The 25,771-nt window shown below is 37.8% G+C and overlaps 1 protein-coding gene across 1 annotated transcript in view; it reads left to right on the top strand.

The window, feature by feature from the left end:
- Nucleotides 1-25,771, top strand: part of MYO16 (myosin XVI) — a 312,032-nt gene that overhangs the window by 250,387 nt on the left and 35,874 nt on the right. The window contains exons 28-32 of the mRNA XM_063459903.1: nucleotides 12,030-12,132; nucleotides 12,856-12,952; nucleotides 13,453-13,690; nucleotides 19,277-19,584; nucleotides 23,312-24,466. Coding sequence (XP_063315973.1) covers nucleotides 12,030-12,132; nucleotides 12,856-12,952; nucleotides 13,453-13,690; nucleotides 19,277-19,584; nucleotides 23,312-24,466 — 1,901 coding nt within the window. The remainder of the gene's footprint in view (nucleotides 1-12,029; nucleotides 12,133-12,855; nucleotides 12,953-13,452; nucleotides 13,691-19,276; nucleotides 19,585-23,311; nucleotides 24,467-25,771) is intronic.

Here is a 25,771-nt window from a genome sequence, read left to right as displayed (position 1 = left end):
TATCCCCACAAATGTTCCATCCCCCGATAGCCCTGATGTGGGTGAACAACATATCCAAAAACCACCCAGATCAGATTAGGGGTTCAGAAGTTTTATGGAAGTCAGTGAAAGTTTTGAGCAGGCATGGTCCCATGACCACAACAGTTCCGGCTAAGTGCCGCTGGAGGACCAACCGGGAACCACAAGGTTTTCATGCCGAAAAATAGTTCCAGGGCATTCACTACCAAGTCCCACTGAAGTCTATTCGTGGTTTTGGTCCAAGATGGCCACCACCACGTGTTCGAAAGTCGAATTGCGGCCACTTTGACTGTTCAGGAGTTTGAAGTGTCACTTCGAAAGTTCAAACTGTGGACATAAAAATCCAAAAAGGCACGAACAGTGATTTAAACTAAGTTTTATCACAGGGGCCATAGTCACAGGGTAAAAGGCTGGCAAGTAGTCCCCTCCAAACCCCAGTGGTGAAGTGGCCAAACTGTTTTTCCCATCCTTCTCATGCTTCAACTACTTGTACTGCTGTTTCCAAAAGCACTGCAGCTCCTTCTACCACAGATAGTTAAATCAAGAGGAGCACATAAGGGTCTACTTTGTGGTAATTATCATTCAGCAGAGTACCAATTAGTGTTCTCAATATCTGGTGTTGGTGTTGATGGTGATGATGATGAATATAGTGGTTTTGCCCTGCTTGGCTACACCTACTACTACTACTTCCACAGATGCTGTTGGTAATAGCAGCTAGGGAAGTGTTTTTGACAAAGTGTGATTTTTTCTATTTTTTTTTTAATCATAGACAGATTTTTGATTGAGGCTATGTGGCATTGTTTGTAGGTCTTATCCTCAACAATATGCACAGTGTGTGGCTGCAGTTTACTGTACTAATGAACCCTGCCTACACTACAGTGTGGCAGTAGTAGTGTTGCTGGCAAGATACATTATTGTTAAAGATGAAGAATCCATTTGCAGTCTTTTTTTTCTTTAACTGTGTGCTGTGTACTATTTGCTGTGCACAGTGTAGTCAAACACAATAACTTTACAGTACTAGTAAATACAACATGTAGCAACCCATTTTTCAACACAAACATAAGGCATTTAAAAAAAAGGGAGAGCAACAGCACCTCCTCCACTTCTACCACCATTAGGGAGAGCAGATGGGATGTCGAGGATAGTGTCAGTAGTTGACAATGGCAGATTGGATAGGGACAGTTGACCTCCTCATCATTCCAAAGAAGCGTCCACCTGCCCACTTTTTATTGGATTTTATTCCAAGGCCCTGTCAAAAATAAAATCATCCATCTGATGGCCCAGAAATTTGTCAACATACTTTTCTTTGTTTGACGGCACTCTGGTGGCAGCCCATGGTCTTGCAGTGCCTGCTACCTCTGCAGATGCAGTTGGGAAAAGCTGATAGGGCACTGATGCTACAGACTGGATTTATTATATTTAGGGTGGAAGGGGTGAGTGGGGAGTCAGTTGTCTGCTAGCTTTTTTTTGGGGGGGGGGGGGATAAATCCCTAATTTTGAACTTGAAATGACTCCTGCTTCCCATTTTCAGTAATACACGATAGTAAAAGGAAAAACATTTCAAACAATCTTTATAAAACTTTTCTCATTATTTTTTTTTACCTCTTAATCTATAGTTTTTCAATTAAATCAAACAGTAAGAGTCACAGAAGAGAAATTACAAAATGACAAGTCTAATCACAATACAATAGGAATAACAAAAGATCATTCATTATAATTGGCACAGAGTGTGATAACAATACGCTAGAGCACTGTAAAATAATGGAAGTCTATATTCCATAGTTGCATGATGAGATCGTATGTACCTTCAGTGCTGATAAAGCAAATAATACAATGAAACAAGAAATGGAGAGAAAAAAAAGAAAAAAAAAAAACATACTCAACCATGTTTCCAAATTACATATTTAGTAAAAACCATTCTGGGTCCACCTCCAGAACATCTCATTAGGTGGACGTTTCTTGTTTGAGATGACGTGTAGAGACAGAGAGGCACTGCATCTGTAGTTTTTGGCTGAAAGGGGGGGGGGAATAATGAAGTGCGATGGTTGTCATTCTGAGAAGTTATGAAGAGAAAGCAGATGGAGTACAATGAGGGGTAAAAGTAATAGTAGTGGGGAAAGGAGAGAGAGAGTGAAAGGGGAAGAGGAAAAAAAGGGGGGGAGCGATGTTTGGATCCAACCCTGCCTCTGTTGTGGTAAAGAGCTTATGTGGGAGTCAAATTATCAAGGAGCCATGGTTTCCAGATTTTGTAAAAGTGCTTGTAGGTGTCATGAATTACAGCTGAGAGTTTGTCCATTCTCACTATTTTTTTAAATTCAGATATAATCTAATTTTGGCAATTCACAATTTGCATATGCCTGTTATTCTGTAGCCAATATGCCATGCAATATTGTAGCATTTTTTTGTGCCAGCACAGTTATAGTCACAATTTTTCCTGTTTGTTTGGCCAAAACTGCCTTCCCAAATTTTGATATCGAAATTTGCCTGAGCTGAACTCCTACATAAACTAAAATCTGCTTTCCCAAAAGTGCTTTGGAAGAACCAATTTTTTTCGCCAACTAGCCAATTTAGTCCAATACTTATGTTTTAAAGGTTTCCCTTCCCTAGATGAACATTTTACAATGAAAACTGCTTGAAACCACACCTGTTCTGTTTGCTCAGAAAACTAATTTTAGTTCTAAAAGTGTTATTCAGATTAGTATTTTTTTTTAACACCTTGCTAAATGAATCTTTTAAATATTAAAAAATAACTGACATGAATTACTAATAAAATCTAGTATTTAAAGGGACACTGTAGGCACTCAGACCACTTTAGCTAATTGAAGTGGTCTGGGTGCAGTGTCCCTTTTGCTCTAAGTGCTGCAATGTTCAGAGAAACTGCAATGTTTACTTTACAGCTGTAAGTCTTCCTCTAGTGGCTGTCTACCAGACAGCAACTAGAGGGCTTCCTGAATCGAACCTTTGGTCCGGTATCTGACGCTGGACGTCCTCACGCTCTGCAAGAGGATATCCATAGTCAAAGTTTTCCCCATACAAAAGCATTGATTCAATGCTTTACTAAGGGGAGGTCTAATGCGCGCGTGGCATTTGCCACGCATGCAAATTAGCATCCGCTTGTCGTGGGCCGTCGGAGGGGGTGAAGCGTTGGCCCAGCACAGTGGTACAGCTTTGAGGGACAAACTAAAATGGATAACTTTGCAAAGTGGAAACTGTTTTATAAAACGTTTTGGACGTATTATGGTTTAGTATGGTTTAGATTAATCATGACAGGTGCTCTATTCCTAGAAATACTTTTGGGTTCTAATGTCAGTTAAGACATGAGAAGGATATCTAAGGTGACATATGTTGGAAATCAATCATGAAATTATCACCATGTAAGTGCATTTAGAGTTCTGAGCTCTGATACTTGCTATGTGTTTACTAACCTCAGATCTGTCGCCAAATTCAAAATGATAACAGCCAGATAACTAAATCTGAGAGCCTAACTAATATTTAGGAAATGCAGCCCAACTTTAACTCTTTAAACTGCAAATATATTCCAGTAGTTTTCATGCCCATTAAAACTGTTTACAGTTATATTATATGGTAATACAGCAAAACATTTTTGGGTATATCAGCAACAGTGACATTTATACACTGATCAGCCATAACATTAAAACCACTGACAGGTGAAGTGAATATCATTGATTATACAGTTAAAATGGCACTTGTCAAGGGGTGCAATATATTTGGCAGCAACCATTAGTTCATACATTTCATATGTTGAAAGCAGGAAAATGGGCAAGCAAAAATATCTGAGTGACTTTGACAAAGGCTGAATAGTGATGGCTAGACGGATATAGGTCCTCTACTGCGGCACGGTCCAATTGGCCATGCTACAGGAAGCTGTGTGCTCTTCTCCTGCTTGTCACAAGAGCCCGTGCCGGCCCTGTGCACAGAGAAGCACACTGCGTGTTTTTGTCAATGTAGCCCATACTTTACATGAAGTCTAGCTTGGTGGAAATTTACTCAAGTATAGTACATGCTGTATATGTTTATTTTCCTTACAGTGCCCCCCCTTTTTACTCCAAGACTTTCATGTAGAGGTTTATTCGTGATTTGTTTGCTCGCCAAGGACATGCAGTTCTCCCACAATTACGGTGTAATTTGTAACACCAGAAAAAAAGAACACGTTTAGCTATTACTCGTAATACATAGCACACTAGGAGTAATGGCTTAAGAATTGGATTACAACAAACAATAATGGTATCAACATGTTTTCCATTGATCATATGTCAGTAGTCACAATGGTATACAAACTAGAGTATCTCACAAACTAAGATGTTAGAAAACAAAGCTGCAAAGTGTAATCTGTAAAAGCAGTGTGAATAAACTTGAACTTGGACTGGCTGTTATGATAGCTAAGTCACATTCCTCAGGTTTTAGTACAGCTCTGAGTTGTAGGATATTGCTTCTTGGAGTTACACTATTTCTTGCTTTTTGGTGGTGAAAAAAGTCCAAGGAGTGCATTTCTGCTTTTCTGCATATATGTGGAAAGTGTTAGGAAGCAATCACATGTACTATATTTTAAAAACATCGCACAGCACAAAAAAGCAAAACAACATCAACTTAAAGGGACACTCCACACCCCTAAATCTTGCTTAAAGGCTTTGTATGTGAAGAGTGTGTCCACTTTTTTCACTTTACAAAGAGTGCAGATTTCAATAGACTTTGACACTTTTATGAATTTACCTGGCTACACCCCCTGACTTTCGAGCAGACAATGGGTCATGTTACTTCCTGGTTTGGTTAGCTTAGTGGAGCTAAACTCAAGAGGCAGCCATTGCCCAGAATACCTACCTTGCAGAGACTTCTAATTGAGTTACATTGGGAAGTCTGTGATTGGACAGCCACAGAAAGTCTGGGCGTGGTTAGAAGGGGAAGGTTTCTAAAGGCAGCAGACAAGAGAAATGCATGTTGTCTTTAGATATAACCCCAATGATAAAATGCATGCATGTTTTCATTAGGAATATATATTTGCTAAAGAGTGATTTTAATTTATTTTGTAATTGGGCAGTGGAGTCAATGTAACTTAAATACTGTTTTTTTCAAAGCCCAACACATACCGTATTTATCTGAAAATAGGGGGAAAATGATGGGTGCGTGTTATACGCCGATATCCCATATTTACTTACCTGTCTTGAAGCGTGGGCCGGTGTTCAGCGTGCACACTTCCTTTCAGTCCCGCCGGAAACCGGAACCTGAAATTGAAGTTCCTGTACCGCGGTGCGCGCTTTGAAGCCAGCCCACGCTTCAAGACAGGTAAGTAATTATGGGACAAGGGAAAGTGCACTATGGGAGAAGGGGAGGGGGGAGAACACTATGGGATGAGGGGGGGGACACTATGGGAGGGGGTGGAGAACACTATGGGATGAGGGGGCGACAACACTATGGGAGGGGGTGGAGAATACAATGGGAGGGGGGAAGAATACTATGGAAAGGGAGGGGGACACTATGGGATGAGGGGGGGCACTATGGGATGGGGGGACACTATGGGAGGGGGTGGAGAATACTATGGGGGGGAGAATACTATGGGAGGCGGGGAGAATACTATGGAAAGGGGGGTAACACTATGGGATGAGGGGGGTAACACTATGGGATGAGGGGGGTAACACTATGGGATGAGGGGGGGAACACTATGGGATGAGGGGGGGGAACACTATGGGAGGGGGTGGAGAATACTATGGAAGGGGGGGACACTATGGGATGAGGGGGGAACACTATGGGATTAGGGGGGAACACTATGGGAGGGGGTGGAGAGTACTATGGGAGGGGGGGGAGAATACTATGGAAAGGGGGGGGGAACACTATGGAATGAGGGGGGGGGAAGAATACTATGGAAGGGGGGGAAATTTCCTGGAATTTCCTTCTTAAAATGAGGTGCGTGTTATACGCCGGTACATGTTATACGCCGATAAATACAGTACTTATCTTTTGTGTGATATTTGTAATACAGTCAAAATTGGACTAAAAGCTATTATTCAATGTAATAGTGGTATTTCTGAGTTCTGGGACTGTACAAAGGTATTATGGGGTGTCATACTCAGCAATTGGTGAACACGTGTGTATTTTAATTTCACCGTAGTGTAATGTATGCACGCTTGAGATATCGGTACATTTATTTTTTCGGAGATTCGCGGTTGCCATGTACAGATTAAATATCATAAATTAACAGACCTGAGCTCTTTTAAACACTATATAACACAGTATGCTTAGAGTGCTTGGCAGTTTCTCATTTAACGCACATTTAGGAAAAAATGAAATAAAGCAAACAAAATTGAGAATGTTTGTGTTATTCTTTGAATTGGACAAATGCTTTGCTTTACTAATGTTATTACAGTAATTATTCTTCTTGTGTTTATTTTGGAAAAATGCACGCCTGTTCTATGTGAATCACAGCACCATTTAGTGCTTCTAGTTTATGTTCTATAATGCTTCTTTCTCTTAGGTAATGGGTTTATTTACTGTATTTCATTTTGAAATGCTTCTTCTGAAATACATTTCTGAATACAAAATAAATAAATCTCACAGTAGTTTATTATGCTATAAACTTCTGACCATAAGTATGATTTGAATATTTCCACAAGCGAAGGTCAGCAGGAATCTTTTTCACAAGACCTTGTTCAGAGCCAACTCATTAATCCCTCAGACGATATAGTCAGAAGTTTCCCTTGCTTTTGAGAAATTATGGCAGGAATGCTTAGTTTTAGTGCCAGTTATATAGGTTCATTTAAGGCCAGGAGACATTAACAGCATGTTACCAATGTTAAATGATTTTAGTTAAGGTGTTAAAATATGTACTAGGCACCAGTGGTGCTTAAAGTAATATAACCCATATTAGTGATTAAGTATTGTCTAGAATTAACATGACTTTAAATATTGGTTTTATTAGGTAAGTGTTAGAAATTCAAGCATAAACGCAATATAGAATAAAATGATATTTTATGCAGCTTGTGTAGTAAAAGGAACTGTAAAAAAAAAATCATGCCTAACTTGAAGATACATGAATATCTTTAAATTATCACAATATGCACTGTTATTGCAGTCGACCACTGCACCCATAATTTATAGCAAATCTGTTGAGATTTAATTTTGTGAATAAAATTTGGTTCAGTGAACAGACAAATGGAAGTGACCATTTAACTAGAGGAAACTTAACTCCTTAGCGACATAGTCTACATTTGCATGTTTGGCACTTAATAATCTAGGCAAATTTGCAATGTGTTTGTGCAATAATGACGTTCTTCATTCACATTTAATGCACTCATACATGTCATAAATTGTTTTCAAAGTATATAGGCCTTAATTTAAAATTGTTGGATAAGCTTTTCAAGTGATTTGATATTTTTGGATAATCATTTAAAATGATCTATCTATCTATCTATCAATCTATCTAGAAGATAAAGGCAAATTGAATAACTTTGATAAAAGAGTTACAATGGCACCTGTCAGCAATATATAAGGCAACAAGTGAACAATCGGTTCTTGAATTTCATGTGCTGGAAGCAAGAAATGTGGGCAAGCGAAAAGATATGAGTGACTTTGACAAGGGCTATATAGTGATGGCTAGATGACTGGGTCAGAGCAGCTCCAAAATGGCAAGTCTCAAGTGGGATGTTGGTTAGTACCTACCAAAAGTGATGAAAGGAAAGACAAACTGTTAACCAGCATAAGGTTCATGGGTGCCCAAGGCTCAGTGATCCATGTGGGGAGCGAAGGCAAGTCCATCTGGTCCAATCACACAAAAGAGCAAATGTAGCTCAAATCGCTGAAAAACTCAATGCAGGTCATTATAGAAAGGTATCAGAAAACTCAGTGCATAGCAGTTTGCTGCATATGGGTCTGTGTAACTGCTGACTAGTCAGAGTGCCGATGATGACCCCTGTCCATCCACAAAAGCACCTTCAGTGGGGACATGAGCGTCAAAACTGGATCATGGAGCAATGAAACTAGACCATGGAGCATTGGAAGATGCCTGGTATGACAAATCACTTTTTTTTTAGATCAGGTGCATGGCCGGGAAAAGATGGCAGCAGGATGCACTATGGGAAGAAGGCAGGCCGGCGGAGGCAGTGTTATGCTCTGGGCAATGTTCTGCAGGGAAGCCTTGGGTCTTGGCCTTCATGTGGATATTACATTGACATGTACCACTTACCTAGAGATTTTTGCAGACCACATACAACCCTTCATGGCCATGGTGTTCCCTGATGGCAGTGAGCTGTTTTGGTAGCATAATGCAGCATACCACATTGTAAAAATTGTCCAGTAATGGTTTGAGGAACATGACAAAGAGTTCAAGGTCTTGCCTTAGCCTCCAAATTCCCAAGATCTTAATCAGACTGAGCATCTGTGAAATGTGCTGGAACAACAAATTCAATTCCTTGAGGCCCAACCTCGCAACTTGCAGGACTCTAAGGATCTGCTGCTAATGACTTGATGTCAGATACCACAGGACACATTCTGAGATCTTGCAGCGTCCGTGCTTGCTTTGATGCGTCAGAGCTGTTCTGGCAGCATAACGGTGACCTACAAAATATTAGACAGGTGGTTTTATTTTTCAATTTTTTTTATTCTTTCTTTTATTATGGTATATGCGTTATGGGGTACAGAATAGAAAGAGGAGGCATTTTGGGGTAACACAAGTTGATGATTACAAGATGGTATGTAATAGACTCCTAAGAAAGACTGCCATATTTTTGTTTTTAAAGGACAAGTAAAGTAACATAGAGTACAGTAGAATAGAGTGAAATAGCGATATAACAGGATTAGCAGAGCAGTGCTGAGGAAGTGTCAATGACAGTGTGATTGGCATAGATACCCTGTACTGGTTGTTATTGCAGGCTAGGATAAAACGACTATTCAGTTGCTTATTATTTAAATACAGGCTAGGACCAGGCTATGGCATAGAAAAACTGAACAGAGGCGAAGTAATAGGGTTCTGTCAACGTTAATTGCATCAGGCTAGGTTTAGCAGGTAACTCGATTAATATGAGATGCAGCCTATACATCAACATTGCGCCTTGCCATATGTGGTGCTTCAGTAGTTAAGCAGTTAGTTTCAAGTGCTTCCCTGGACCCAGATTAACTAGCTATGCCTCCCCCCTCCCGAGATAAAGACACAACAGTATTAGCTTGTTAAGTGCAGATCCCCATATTCCTGACTGGTAGCTGGTAACAATGACTGAGTTACTAAGCACCCCCTATATGTTGTCAGTCTTTTATATTTAGACAGTGTTTTATGCTTGCCGCTGGTATTCAAGGTTGCAGTCATGTTCATGTTCCACCGGTTGCTCCGGTGGGAGTCTCTGCAGCGTCTTTTCAGTGTTCTCATTGGTCGGGGGGCAGCGTGACAATATTCAGGTACATTAGATGCTCCCATCTGCAGTGTCCATACACTTTTTACTGCCTTGTAATGTGCTGCTGGGCTAATAGTGGGTGCTCTTCTCATTAGCTGCGTTGGATTCCTCATTTTCAAGCAGGCGTCAGCTCGTTCTCTCTGGCGGGCCGCGCACATGGCGGCGGCCATCTTGTGGACTGGCGACAGGGTGATGTTCCCCGCCAGGGCGGTTGATTGGCCCAGGTTGGTGCCCTGGTTAGTGCCTACGCGGACCGGGATGACCCCCCGGTCTGGGTGGGGGTGGGCGCGAGCCGCCGGCCAGGAGACCCGGGAGAGCGGGCGTCCCTCCCGGCTCAAGCCCGAGCGAGCTCCAAGCCCAGCCGGGTTACTGTCAGTGCCGGACTGGTTCCCGTGCGGTATCCCTGCTCTCCCCAGTAACTGGGGGTCTGTGTGGACGTTGGTGGGGTTTGCCAGTCGCGGCATCCTCCAATTTGCTCCGATTTTTGGATCACAAAGCGTCTGATCCCGTCGGCGGTCAGGCCCCGCCCCCAGACAGGTGATTTTAATGTTGTGGCTGATCAGTGTATTTCTGGCATTGATTTCACAAGCTAGTGCTAAATTTTGGAGTCTAAATGGTTCCAGCAGTCCTCTAGAGCAAGCATGTCAAACTCGCGGTTCACGAGCCACATGTGGCCCACAATGAATATCTTTGCATCCCAGCCAGCCACGACTTTGACATGCATACTGTTAAGGCAGAGTAGGAACCAGCAATCCCCACATTGCAGTTGCCTACTCTGCTAAAATTTACCCGGCCGGGGGGAGAGGACACAGGGGGCAGCGAGGGAGCTCAGTCTTTTCTTCCTGCTCCCTCACGCGCGCCTTCTGTAGTGATGCCGGGTGCCGTAATTTGACGTAATTCCGGCCAGGCATCACTAAACTGCGCGCATTAAGTAGCAGTGAGGAGCAGGAAGGGAGATCTCCAGAGAGAAGATCCCCACTGGACCCCAGGGAAAGGCCCCACAGCTGTTCTTAAAGGTAGGGAGCAATAACTAAAATGATTTGTGAGTGTGTGCAAGAAGTGAGTGTGTGTGTGTGTGTGTGTGTGTATGTCTGTGAGTAAGTGTGTGTGTATGTCTGTGAATGAGTGTGTGTGTGTGTTGTCGCATTGTGTCTGTGTGTCTGTCAGTGAGTGTGTGTTGGTCAGTGTTGCGATGGCCGCAGCTGGACAGTGGAGGACCTGGAGGTGCATGGAGGCATGCAACGCAATGCCACGTGACATTCCGACGTGATGTCAACGTGCTTAAGCTTCACAGGGTTTCAAGGAGTAGCGGGAGGATCTGCTTTGGCATAAGGTGCGTACGGTGCCATAAGGGGTATACAAGAGGCTGGAATCCGGAGTCGTATACTGGCAGCAGCAATGTGAGTGGAGTCTGCTTGTTGGCTAATATTGTTGTGTTTTGTTTTTTAAACATTGGCCTGGGTTTAGTAGAGGGGGCTGCTGGGATTTAGTAGAGCGGGGGACTGAGATTTAGTATAGAGTGGGGGACTGAGATGTAGTATAGAGGGTGGGGACTGGGATTTAGTATAGACAGGGGGACTGGGATTTCGTATAGGGGAGGGCTATTGCTTGGTAGAGGAGGGTACTTGGGTTTAGAAGAGGGGATGCTGTTTTTTTATATTATGTAACTTTCAAAATAAACCTATGTTTCTTTGAAAATTTAAGTTTTGTTTTTTTTTGCAGCCCACATAAACCTAAACCTTGTTTATTTGGCCCGTGATAGCCTTTGAGTTTGACATGCTAGCTCTAGAGCGCCCACAGAGTTATATATCTATGACCCGGAATGCCTGGTGCCACCCTAGTTTATTGACACAGTGCAGCCCACATTTTATTTAGGCTAAACACACTTATTTTATCTTTGCTTAGTATCCCAATTGTTCTTCAACCAATCATTACATGATAATGTTTTCTCTCACATCACTTCCTTGCCCTGTCATGGTCTTAGTAGCCAGAGAGTGTGTTATAGTGTGTTTTTCTGGTTTAAATTGGCTCTGTTATTCGACTTTTCTTATTCCTTGAATCTATGACCTTGGCATTGTGCAGTTGTTTATTCTAAGGTCTGGTAATATGTACTATATCATTTTATTTGTTGCCTCTAGCTTGCGTGCTAACATATCTGTGGAAGTCACCAACTCTAGAAGAGTATTCACACATCTGCATATTTCCTGTTCCACATTTAATGACAGGTTTAACACACTTTGATGTTAGCCTCTCGAGTTGTTGTTTCCTCACATGAAATTGCAACTAAACATTTCAAATTTTGATTCAACACTAAACAGATCTTATTTCCAACCTCTCACTATAAAATTTGAAGAAATTTATTTTTACTAGTGGTTTAAATACTGTTACTTTCTCATGAAAACCTCTCATTGCTTAAATCCCTTCCTATTGATAGCACATTGGTTATCCGATTTTATATAAATAGAAGTATTCTAGTGTAATTTAGCTGTTTGGAAGAGATAAACAGTGTAACCATATACTTTGTAAACCATTTTAGCACAACTTTAAACATATGTTAAAGTTTGACCTTCATATTTTATTGCAGTACAACTAATGCACATTCTTCTTTAACTTTAGGTATAAACACTTGACTGAAATTGTTACAAGAGAAAAACAGAAAACATCTCCTGAGGAGAAATGTCGCCATGTTCTTGAGCAATGCAAGCAACATGGATGGCAGGTTGGTGAAAATGAGTGTATATATATATATATTTATTATGTCTTACTTGATTAAACATGTATTGTAGTGGATTGAAAACCAAATTGCAAACTATTTGGAAAAAAACTCAAAACTAGCTATAGTGACAACCTAACTAATTGATATACAGTGACAGCGTATACATCGGCAGTTACCAATTTACAGATGGGTCAGTGAGTATTATAGAAGCTGGTGGTCAAAGTGAGAACAGTGATAAGTAGAACTGCTTGTTTCATGTGTGAATTATACCACTATTGAAGCAGCCAACAATATGACAGACATAGACTTTATCAAAGAAGTGACTTCAAGATATCTATGGTTAATTTGAGATACGTCAGCTGTTCACAAGGCTTGTGGGTAAACGAACCTCAGCAAAAGGAGGTCTTAGCGTCACTAGATTTCACACAACCCCCAAACTCAGAGGCAATAGTAGCTTAGCAACACTTGTGTGTTTTGTTTCTTTCCCAAGATTGATAAATCATACATCATGTACCACATTGAGATTGTTGGAACATAAATTTAAATACAGTATGAATTCCTGTTTGTTATGTATGAAAGCTCTAAATAAATATATTTATGTATAGTCTTGATATATTTATACAATTCTCAAGTCATATAACACAAATATTTGTAAATTTGCTTAAAAACTCTAATACTTTTTGTCTGCCAAAATAAAAAAGTATACTTGCTATACATATATTACAGATAGGAGCTCGAAGAGTGTTTTTGAAATACTGGCAAGCTGATCAGCTCAATGATATGTGCCTTCATCTTCAGAGGAAAATCATACTGTGTCAGAAAGGTAATATAAATGTAATAGATGGCATCATTGTAATGCATTATGATAACATCAAGGCTGAAAAAAATAAAGTTAGTTCAATCACCTAATTATTTAAAATACTTTTAGTGTAGATTATATCTTGTAAAGAAATTTAGAAAATTGCAATCGATTTATACATTTTCCATTGTTTATCACACTAGTCAAGAACATGTTGTTTAGTTTTATTTTAAAGATTGGTACAGTATACACCAATAAATAAAACAATAATACAATACACTGTCTACTAGCTTACAAGCTTTTAACAAAGTGTTTTATAATACTCAGATAATAAAATTCAGATGAGGTTATTCCAAGATTTATTCAAGCATAACAATTTAAATTTATAGTGTACTATAAAAATTAATTCTAGGCTAATTAAATACATTTGGCTGCAGTTTTGGTCACTGTAATAACAATTCTTTCCTTTTTTTAATGCGTTGCTTTTCTTTTCATTTGCTTTCCAATTTCTCCATGAATAACAGTTGTAAGGAAATTCTTAGCTCGTCAACACTTGCAACAGAGAATGAATATTAAAAAGAATGAGATTACCTTTGTAAAAGACTTTCTTGAAACTGTGGAAAACATTGGGCAGCAAACCTACCATTCCTTGGTTATCCAGAATGCATCTGACATCGCTCGAGAGAAAGACAGATCGCGAAACGAATCAGAGCCTGCACATAAACTGGAATCAATGTATAAGAAAGAAGATGTTTCCAAAAGGTAAATATAAAGAACTAATACAATAATGAAATAAAATATAAACGAATTAATAAAACGATGAACTACATATATTACTAATTAGGAAAACAGAGTAGGAAACAACGATAACTAAAGTTAGTCAAATTGAATAAACAGAACATTGTTGCACTAGGAACATAGAACATTTATATCATTACTATAATACATATTATACAATATATATAATATTGTTCAAAATGTTTTCAAGAGATTTCATCATTCAGTTTGTAATATGAAAGGCAAAGCAGAAAAAAATATGTTTCAAATAAAAGAACAGAAATATGCAAATCCATATATGCAAAACCAAATAAAGTTTTGTAACATTTTTTAATACATCGGAACACATGTAGTGGAGGAAAAGGGGTTATTGCCAAGCCTTGTTAATCTTGGAGGTCATGGTGACTGTAAATAATTGTGCTGCTGTCTGTAGTGTAACTGAAAAGCATAACTTTGTTGCTGGCCCACATTGCCAGTCTTGGTTAGGTAGACCTTATAAATGGTACTTCTACCATTAGGTTTTCTGCCATATAGTGGATTGTTTTTCCAAGAAATAAATTGTTATGCTGTATGCTGAATGGGTATGCCATTGCAGTTTCTTTGATTTGCAATAGAAACTGTTTCCCTTCAATCAGTGGCTATTTTAGGCCACGTAGCATTCTGATGTAAAAATACAGCTCCACCAGAAAAAAATGGTGACACCAATAGTTAATCATCCCCTGTTTATGCTGACATTTGTTTAAAATTTCAATTTATAATCTAATTTCTTAATCTGTAAATTGTTCATCTCAATCAGTGAGTTCTATGCCTTTATAATGTTGATAGTTTTCCTTCTGAAAAGGTTTGGTTCACGCGAGTTAATTGCAAATAAAATGTTTTAACTTATCTCAAATAATGTAATTATATTAACTATTCCCCAAGTATTTTTTAATTGTATTTATTTGTTTGACAAAAATGTTACATTATTAAGTCTTAGATCTAAGGTAGATATGTAGTGTTTTATTGAGAAATGAGGCTGTCAGTTAGCAGGTTTAAAAATCTGCATTCTTATTCCTTAAATTCCAATCAACAGTTAGTTACAAGTTACATGAGCAGGAAAATTCTGAATGTTGAATGGAATAACCAACTAAGTCCTTTACATTTTTGGATAAGCTTTTCAACTGATTTAATATTATTGGATTCACTTTAAGATGTTTTTTTTTTCAAAATATTAAAATATCAAAAAATATCCTATCTAAAAGTATATCAATATATTAAAATGTTAACATATTAAAATATTTTCAAGATATTAAATAATTTTAAAATGATATCCAAAATGTTTTCATTATTTGAAAAGCCTATCCAAAAATATAAAATCAAAGCCTATATTGGAGCATTTTGATTATATCCCACAATCTAAGTGTCAGTAGACATCGTGGAGAGTGAATCTAAGATATAGGGGATGTGCTCTGTCAAACTCAACATGGCCCTGTACAAGAACTTTCAAAACGGGATCAACACAGAGCAGACACCAAGACATACATGTTGGTACAACAAGTTCACATAACCATGGAAATTGTGTTGACTGATATAGAGGACACAATACGATGTCAGCACCTCTAAACTAAATGGTTTCCAGACAATTTGCCAGCACAAGTGGTGCCTCGTTTTATATGGCATTTGCTGTCTTGCTTGATACCTCCTTCTAAAGCTAAGAATGTGGCTGTTAACTGTTAGAGTTGCCAAGTCATGTAGTGCCCCTACTGTGGTCCCAAGAGATCTTTCACTCCACTTCCAGTTGTAGAAAGGTAGGCAGTAGCATAACTGCCTATCACATAACTTTGAACAGCATAACATTTATTTTTCATGGATTTTCCACATTTTCACTATTACATGGATACAGTTCATAAAAAACATAATGTAACTATTGAGAGACAATGCTATTCTGTACCACTGGGGTCAAGGATGAAAGTTATCTGTCAAACATGAACAGAAGTATCTACCACTCATGGGCATGTCAGGGGCAAATATATTCACATGGTCACTAGATCATTGCTACCACTCGCAGATTTGGGATGTGCCCAAAACCCAATTTGGTTTCTATTTGATAGGATTAGTCTGACAATGACTTCCCAATGGAGCTAGAGAATCTCCCTAACTCAGCTTTTTTTTTTTTTTTTGGGGGGGGGGGGGGGGGTAGGGGGAGTGGGAGTAGTATTGGCATAGATTTAAATTTCATAACCAACATGATATGCTATTTGCATGATCCTTATACATTTTATATTTATTGTTGTTTATTGTTATACGTCTCATTCCTCACCTGTAGATCTGTAGAATTATTGCACATCATATGTGGCGCAACATACATCCATTGTTTCTGTATGAAATGTTGGCTCAGTGCTGTCCTTTTCAGTGGGGGGGGGGGGGGAGGGAGAGAGGGGGGCTGAAGCATGCTACAATGCACTGTATTAGTCTGTTGAAAAATGTGGGAGTTTGAACAAAGTAAACCAACTTCAAACTCACATATCAAATTATGCAAGTTTAGCCCATCATGAGAAATTGATTTTCAGTATGTACACGCTTCAATTGCAGATATTCTCTCTTCTAGAGAACCCTGATGATTGTGCTAACATAGAAGAGTCCCTATTCAATAAAACTAATAAATCAATAAAATCAGCTCCCAGATGGGATCAGTTAATTTGGGTGTAGATTGAAAGGAATTTGATTCATTTGTACCAACAAAAATTTGTTTTTGTTTTTCACAAGTCTAGTCCACAATATACATTTATGTATTTAGGACCAATATATTCCGCAATGCTGTACAATAGGTATCTCTGTGGAAAAGTTTCAAATAAATATAAAAAAAATTTTTTTCACAAAAATAGGTATGTCTTGGAAATGTTTTTGTCATTGAAGAATTCTATATAAAGGAAGATGTATTATAAATGATTATATATTGATATATTCTGACCACTAACTTTATCGCCATACAGCACAGATTATTATTGTTATTATTTTATTTTTTTTGGAATGGATACAACCATTATTACTTATGTCACATTTTCAATATTGTCTCCAGGAATATGTTTTCTTTAAATGGCTGCAGGATTTCATTGAATCCCATAGAATCTGATACTGACTTTCAGTCTCTCAAAACGCTGTCAACTAAATCAGAAATTTGTTTTATTATTGCAGTTAGTGCCAAAGTAATTTGCAGGAAATGCATAATTATAATCAACAGAGTATACTCATGTCAGTAGTTGATAATTTGAATGTATGTTGCAATCTGTTAGAAACTTTCAGATTAACTGCTAGATCACGTAATCACTGTCTGAGAGATATCATATTATTTTAGCATCTTAACATAGTCACAGTTAGAGTAATGTATCCTCACCATCATAAAATATATTAATTGAAAAATTTACTTATTTTATTGCATGATATAATATCTTTAAAAACAGCCAAGACTACAGTCATTTAGGACTCGAGTCTCGACTACATAGCCGCTAATGAAGTTTAGCAGGAGTTTATTGGCTTACAATAAGCTTTTTATAGATTTAAATACATTTAGTTCAGCTTGTTAAAGGTTTATCAGAAGTCGATAAATATTGCTTTGAATAATATTGATTTTTGAAAAAAATATTGAAAACATTAGGGCATAATACTCTATAAATGGCCTTGAAAATATTGACAATAAATGCATTTTTTTACCATTTTCCCGCTGGCAGCACTAGCAGCTGGTAGGAAAATAGTTTAAAAAAATCCTGTAGGATATAATATGACCCCCACATTCATATAAGGGTGGTTTTACACCTCCTCCAAGCCCCCACTCATTATGGGGAGTGGAAACATGTTTGCTAACATCAATCTACCAATATCTGCTGGCTGTCATAAGTCTAGCAACTGTATAGCTATTGTTGCCAGTTGCTAGTAGCATACAGGGGAGGACCTAATATAGCTCCCTCTATGCCTGCACCCTTGGGTTTTGGTGAGGGCTTGAAATTAAATAACATGGATCGATAGATCATTGTCCACTGCCATTTACCCCCCACTGTGGTGAAATATATAGTTTATTACGCAAGCACAGAATGTTTGTCAGTTTAATTTAAATAGCATAAGAAATAATGATTTTTTCTATTATGACCTAGACATGATTTTCTACTATCTTGAGTTGAGGTGCTACAAACTCAATTATGTATTTCTACAGAAAAGTACAAAAACAACAAATGATTGACGGTATATGCTAAAATAAATAGATTCAAAGTTGATTTGTAATCAAAACAGTATAAGTCATACTTAATCTCTTCCATAAAGAAAATTAACTTTAATCAGGTGTGATAATGTATATTGTTGAGTAGTTCACTGTTCACAGCATAGTATTTTTGAAATCTCAGTTTATATTCTGAATTTAAATTACATTAGACGATTAGCAATCGCAGTTTATATTCTGAATTTAAATTACATAAGATAATTAGTGAGTTTCTAAAAATGAAATTAGACATTGAAGTTCCAGCTAACTATCCCCTTTCAAAAACTGTCTGTGTTACAGGAAATTTGCAAACTTCAATGGACTTCATTCAGTAAGACTCCAATTAATTTATTTCTATCCCAAGCAGTGTCCTTCTCTGGACAGACCGAAATATGTTTTCTAACTCCAAAAAGCCATACACAGTGTTAACACATATACTTAAAGGACAGGCAGGAGTGAACGCAGTCTACGCGATCGGAACCAGAGGACAGGTTATCCAGAAATGCTAGTGCTTTCACTATAATCTTACCATATATGGTAATAAAAAATCCACAGCAGATAATTCCTTGTCCAGAGACAGACATCTTACTAGACACAACTTTCCCACATTCCTCCCTTTTGTTTTCAAATGAGAAACTGATGTAGAGGACTAACATTTTTACTAAGTTTGCCAAGGTGACCATATTTACAACCTTGTGGGAGAACTGCTACAAGACCGTGTTAAAATACAACCTTTGTCTCTGCAGGCTGCAATACATTTAGAAGCCTCACTCACTGCTTTGTTTTCGTGATATAACCAGGAGGGCAGACTCAGACATTGATTTCAGACCCTGCGCTCCTCAATAGACCTTACCCTCACAAGGAGTCATTCTCTTCTACTAAGATTCATTATAGAATGTTTGCAGCAACCAGCCTGTTCTTCAAACATTACAATGTTGAACCCACCTTATTTGCAGAAATAGAGCACACAATGATCTATATTCTTACAATACGATGACTGCTTCTGTGTTATCTACATCCGCAAAATTCCACAAAATAAGTTTCTCTTGGCCTCAAACACTCACAAGTAGAGTTACCTGTAAATCTGTCTTCTTACCATCACTGCCTGACAGACTCATTGGTCTGGATTATCTAGGCAGAGCAAGAGTTTACTCTTGTTATTAAATAGCAATTCCTCCAATGGGAACATTGTTATTCAATAAGCAGAGTACACCTTCTGCTACAACTTAGGAACTAGTTTTTATTTGACATTTGCTAAGTGTCTTTTGGTTTATTCAAAAGGTTCGTAAAGGTTATTGTTAATGTGTGAATAGTGATAACTGATTTAATTTTATGTCTTTCAGAAATGAAGAAATCTTTATGAAGGTCTCTGAAAACAGCCTTGTGGACTTCCGTTCATCTGATCTTTCTCTTTCTAGCTCTGTCCCACTTCCCATGAGCATTTGCAGCTCTGCACATTCTATGGATGCCTCATCTTTCAGATCCCTTTCTTTACATTCTGTGTTGAGCATTGATGATAGTAATAGCCTTCAATCACCTCGGAAACAGCCACCTCCCAAACCAAAAAGAAACCCCACCACAAGACTGAGTGCTTCATATGAAGCTGTTAGTGCTTGTCTTATAGCAGCTTCTAAGGACATTGATAATGAAGGTTAGAAATATTAAAAACAATCTTCCTGCCTAATATGTATTTTATAATAACTGTGAAACAATAGCTCCGTATATAGTAATAGAATTCCATCATTCCAATTTCCTAACAATTCACTGCAATAGTAATTTGAAACACTGTTACTCTTGATGTGCATAAAATATTAATTGCACATTTTAATTTTAGAAATACAAACATGAAATTTTAGCTTTTTTTTTTTTTTTTTACTTACTGTATTTCCTCTGAAGTGCTGGCCTCGCCATGGGTGCCACTTCATGCCTGGCTGAAATCATCATTACTGATGATCTAAGCCAATCCAATACTTTCACATTAAGAGCAATTGTTATGCTTTACCAATCAGCATCTCTTCATAGAGATTCATTGGCTCAGTTACATATCTATGGGGAGCATTCAGTATCTTCATGCAGACTGACCACAGTACTAATTTGTGTTTTGCAATAACCAGGGATATAATCAGAATAACTGTATATGATTGGGTTAGCTGTTAGTTTGTTATACTTAAGTGGTAAGTATAAACACTGTCTTCAAACCCTAGCATCCTACATGGCCACAAAGTAACTTTAAAATATTTAGTCTATTGATTACTGTATTATACAGTGGTCAAAGAGCACTTCAAGTCTGTCACTCGTGAAGACTGTGAATGATGTTAGACTGCAACCTCCCGTGAAAAATGACATGGGTGCATTTAAATGGGGCTAAATGTCTAAATGGTCCTTATAAATCTTATTTATTGAAATGAACTGAGAGGGTAATGGAAGTGCACACATGTGAAATGTTGTATAATGTGTTTCCCCACAGAAATGAACCTAAGCCATTTGTGCATGAGCAGCACAGCTGTACTTTTATGTGAATGGAGGTTTGCATCTAATGCAACCATAGATTTAAATTGGAACATCTGTACATCAATACTTCCTCTCTGGCAGGGTTTTGTCAGAGAGCATTTACACATTTTGTTTCCTCTGCTTACTGATTTACTAGCATTCAGAATAATTATGTGATACTTATCCCTTGTTATCATACAGAATTGTGAATATTGTTCCCTCTGTGTAATGTTATATGTACTTAAAGAAACACTATAGCATTAGGAATACAAATGTGTATTCGTATAAATACATATCAAAAAGTGGAATATACTCTTAGATCAAAAACTCTGTGTATGTGCTTATATACACATTAAGTGATATCAACAGTTTTATATAACTTCAGAATTTATAACATGTGCAAGTGTTTCTTACTACCAGCAGCAGCACAAAGTGACACACACATAAACTAAATACCAAAATAATGGTGCACTGAGTATACTTGACACAATGATTCTTCAAAACAGACCTAGAAATATCTGATATTTAAATGAAATAATAATGTGCTTAAAAAAGTGTACGTCTGGGGTTCCAACTAACATTGCCCAGAGCCCTATTGACCCTGGCTTTTGGGTGGAACTGGCTGCAGTGGAGCGGGAGATGTAGATATCCCACACTATAGAAAATCTGCCACACACTCTCTTGAGCTATTTCTCTTTAGTAGGGAGAAACCAAGGCAGAAAGGAACCCAGTGGTGCAGTATGAAATCAATTTATTTCAAGAAAGACAACATAAAAACTGTAAAATGAAGCCCTGATGAATTTCCCAGCCAGGTTCACACTATCTTGCTTCACCACTGTTAAAAACCGTCAGGAGCTGGCGGAGCTCACAATCCAGAAACGGATTTACATAGCTAGAGCTGTTTATCACCAGATGCTGCATATTAATATTACTCATGATTTTGGCTACTAATGTGACTATTCTGTAGCACTGTAACAGATATAGCTACTTAATTCTGGATTTGTTTGAGACAACATCTCACGGTCTACTAAAAATCAGTGTCCTTCAGCTATCCAATTTTAAGATTGTGTGTATCACATTTTCACTTTATTCACTTCAGTTTCACTCAGTGTATGTTTGTTATCTAAACGGGGATCTAATAAAGTATTTATTATTTTCTATAGTTATTTATTTTTTAAATATTATTATTTTAGTGAATTTCTCAAACTAATCTTGTTGAATATTTACCCATTTGTGGGTAATTTTGTTGATTTTGGGTTATGCCCTACAACCAATAAGGGCTTTGTAATGGTTTCACGTGCGTCTGTCTTTTGTCTGTATTCTATATTAGCCAGGTTCTCACTATCTCACTTCACCTCTGTTAAAAAAAACGCCAACCAAATTCTTTTTTTCCGGGATCGAGCTGCCCTGAGCTCTTGGCTCCACCTTCCGATGATGTGTAGCATGATGCGCCTCACCCATCCTACGAGCGTCTTTTGATCTGAAGAAACTCACAGGGCCTGCAAAACGTATCACTCATCATGGTTTTTAACAGTGGTAAAGCGAGTTAGTGGGAACCCAGCTGGGAGACCCACCTGGACTTCTGTAAGCAGTTTTTATGTTGTCTTTCTTGAAATAAAGTGACTTATACTGCACCATTGGGTTTCTTTTTTGCCTCTGGTTCCTTACTAAAGAACAAGAGCTAATGAGAGTGTATGTCAGATCTTCTACAGTGTGGTATATCTCCATCTCCCTTTCTAGTGCAGTCAGTTATACCCAGGCCAAAGGTTGATAGGGAAATGGGAAATATGAGTTGGAAAACCAAATATACTCTTTTTAAGCACATTATTGTCCATTTATATATCAGATGGTCTTTACTATTCTGTTTTTGTATGACGGTCTTCACTATTGTGTTTTTGTATGATCATTTCTAGATCTATTTTTGTTGAAGAAGCATTGTGTCAAGTATTCTAAGCGTACCATTATTTTGGTATTTAGTAAATGTGTATTCCTAACCCTATATTCTCAAAATCACTGTTTAGGTTACTGAACCCTAACCCCCAAGCGTTAAAAGTTACCTCCTCGAGGGTAAGCTTACCTTGCATCGCACACCACACTGCTCTGCCCATGGCTGGTCCCACCTCCTTGGTTGAGATCCATAGGAAAGCACTGGGAGGTTAGTGGGAATGCTCAGCAAAATGCTCTCTGAGACCATCTGATATTTCACTGAAGGGCCTCTAGTATGACAGTCACTAGAAGTGGGATAAACCTGTAAAGAAAACATTGCTGTTCCTGCAGAACAACAATGTTTTCAGCTGCAGTGTTAAAATGGGGTAGATGGCACGCAGACCACTTCATTAAGATGTGGTCTGAGTGCCTTTAGTATTCCTTTAAGCAGGCTAAAGCTATTTTAATAAATGCATTGACTTTAATGATTAATTAATTTGAAAACTTAATTGGGAAAATAGTCTTATTAAAGCAAAAACTAATATTGTAAAAGTGACATAAAATAAAAATATAAGCCAAATGCATTAAGATGTTATATTATGTCAAAAATACTTTTTAACTGTTTATTAAATGGATATTAAATTGTCCAAAAAAGGCAAAATTGCCTAGTACTGTTTGTTTTCAACTAATGTTACAGATTACCTAATATATAGTAAACCCAACTTTGTGAAGATAGAGAATGTATAAAATCTTAACACCATTACTGTTATATACTATCTGAAATATAGATTCTACCCATTTGATATTAAAGGGTACATATTTGGCTCATAATGAAAATTAAAATAAAGGTAATATTTGTAGTTCTTATAATTTTCTTCTACTCAATATGCAATACGATAATATACACAGTTACAAAACATGTCATAGATACATTTTATGGAAGTATTTTATTTTCTTTTTAGCTCTTTCTCGGCCAAGGCCCCACAGTGATGACTACAGCACAATGAAAAAAATCCCCCCACCAAAGCCAAAAAGGAGTCCTACCACCAAACTGAGTGGATCTTATGAAGAGATCTCCTCCAAAAGGTCTGGAGAAATAAGGACCTTAAATTCCATCATCAGGAAAGGCTGCCGGGAAGTTGTGACTATAAAAAGGGCTGCCTCTGCTGATGGACCTCACAGAGGAATTTTAACTCTGTATATGTCTCAAGACAATGAGAATGAACCTGTGTACATAGAAATGGTTGGGAATGCAAAGAGGAACATTTCCACAGATGCTGAGAGCCCAGAACAAGGAGAAGCAGTATATGAAGAGATGAAATACATGAATCCTCATCAAACATGTAATAATGCTGTACTGACAGGGATGTCTCAATCATTTCTGCAAAATAGGAATCTGGTAAAATATGAAGACACTGGTAAAAAAGTGGACATAAATGCTAAGGAAACCTATGACATACCAGCTCCATTTCCAAATCTTCTTACGCACAGGCCTCCTCTACTAGTGTTCCCGCCAACACCAGTTACATGTTCTCCTGCTTCTGATGAATCCCCTTTAACACCACTTGAAGTTATAAAACTGCCTGTACTTGAAACAAATATAAATTATTCTATGCAACCAGAGACTGCAAGCCCAATCTCGCCTCAGTGCTCGAAACACCAAAAATTAGAAAATGAAAGACCATCGTCGCCAGCACTAACTGTTTTTAGTGTGTCAAGTAAAATGTCACCTCCGTGTACGCCACCTCTCCCACCGTCTTCAGCATCTTATCAGTGTGCTACAAACTTTAATTTTCCCACAGAGAACACATATACATTATTAGTTAGTACAGGAAAAAAGACTATTAATTCAGATGTTTTAAAAGTACATTCAAAACCAAATTCGGATGCAACTGATGGCTCCTCTAGTACATTGACTAAACAGCCCTTATCATCTCCAGTAAAGATTGCAAGAGCAGTACAGAATAAATCACATTTAATTTCTCCTTCTTTGTTAAATACTTTATCCAATTCTAGCCAACTAACAAGTCCTCTTGATGAATTGACTACGCTGTTCAATTCGGGAAAGAGTTTACTGCGAAAATCGCCTGCAGGAAGAAGAATTAGAGAACTTGAAGGTACAGTATAAATATTATTATTACATACTAATTTGTATTATTACATACTATTGAGTGAAAGTGTATCTGTTGTGTGTTGAGTTTCATTGAGTGGTCATGCATCCTGACTGTAAAAGAACACTCAAGGCACCATAAGCACTTCAACAAAGATGGTTCTGGCTCTTTAGGTGGCTTACCCCAAAATCTATGTTCAATGTTGGATCTCTCTGCCTCCCTGTCCTTTTGTTTGCTGAAAATCTTAAAAGAAACAAAACGTTAGCGCTGCTGTGGGCAGGATCACCACTGATTGGCTGAGAGAGGTCAGCTGATGCTCTCAGCCAATCAGTGGCTGCCCAAACTTATTTTTCTCAAGCCGTTTTTGCTTTTCAGCAAACGGAAGGACAGTGGGGTCCTTTCCTCAGAGGTCCAGCGCTGGATCACAGACTTACAGGTTAAATAATTTATGAACAGTTTAACAAAGGTGAGCCAGCACCATGGACCTATTGGTACCATAACAGCTTTGTTTGATGAAGTTGTTATGGTGCCCATTATGTTACTTTAATTCTCTAACAACAAAAAATTATTCTAAACATGAAGGAACCTAAAGATATAAGTGTATCTTCAATCACTTTTTGAGATTTGTCAACATGTCCACTAGAACACAATTCTAATTTGCAGAGGGGTTTTGTACTTTTAAATGCAGAGAAGAAATTGAAAGAATTGATATCAACCTTGCAATAATGCTCTTAGTAGTGCTACTTTCGGTACATTCATAGCAAAGCTCATTATTGCTCAATAGTGACTTTTTATCATTTTATATTGTTGTCCATGGTAATTACCAAATATACATATACATACCTGTTGTAATCATATTTGGATTTCATGTTCTGCCAAGCCAATGGGAGAAGTACAACACATTTTCCCTCCCATCCAGAAATATTATTATTATTTTTTTTAAATACAATTAGCTAACTACAAGTCTGCAGAAAATATGTTTTGTTATAGGAGAATGATCAGCATAATTGTAAGAGTTCAATATCACCATTTCAATAAAGATCCAACTCTTTTTCATGAAAGGAAGAAATTTATGACAGACAGGACAGAGAAAATACAAAATTCACTGTATAGTAAATGTAAACAATGTGGCTTTTTTTTTTGAAAAATGTTAAACTTCATATAGGGTCTAATGATTTAAGGTGTGGATCAAATAGATTAAATCTATATGTGTGATAAATATACCAAGGGGTAAGCATATATTTTCTGTGTCTCAAATTAATGTTCAAACAATCAGGTTATAAGTTCAAAATGAAATATATTTTATATATA

Source organism: Pelobates fuscus, chromosome 1 (assembly GCF_036172605.1).
Source record: "Pelobates fuscus isolate aPelFus1 chromosome 1, aPelFus1.pri, whole genome shotgun sequence".
In the NCBI taxonomy this organism is placed as follows: Eukaryota; Metazoa; Chordata; class Amphibia; order Anura; family Pelobatidae; genus Pelobates; species Pelobates fuscus.
This window is presented reverse-complemented; position numbering and strand designations above follow the sequence as displayed.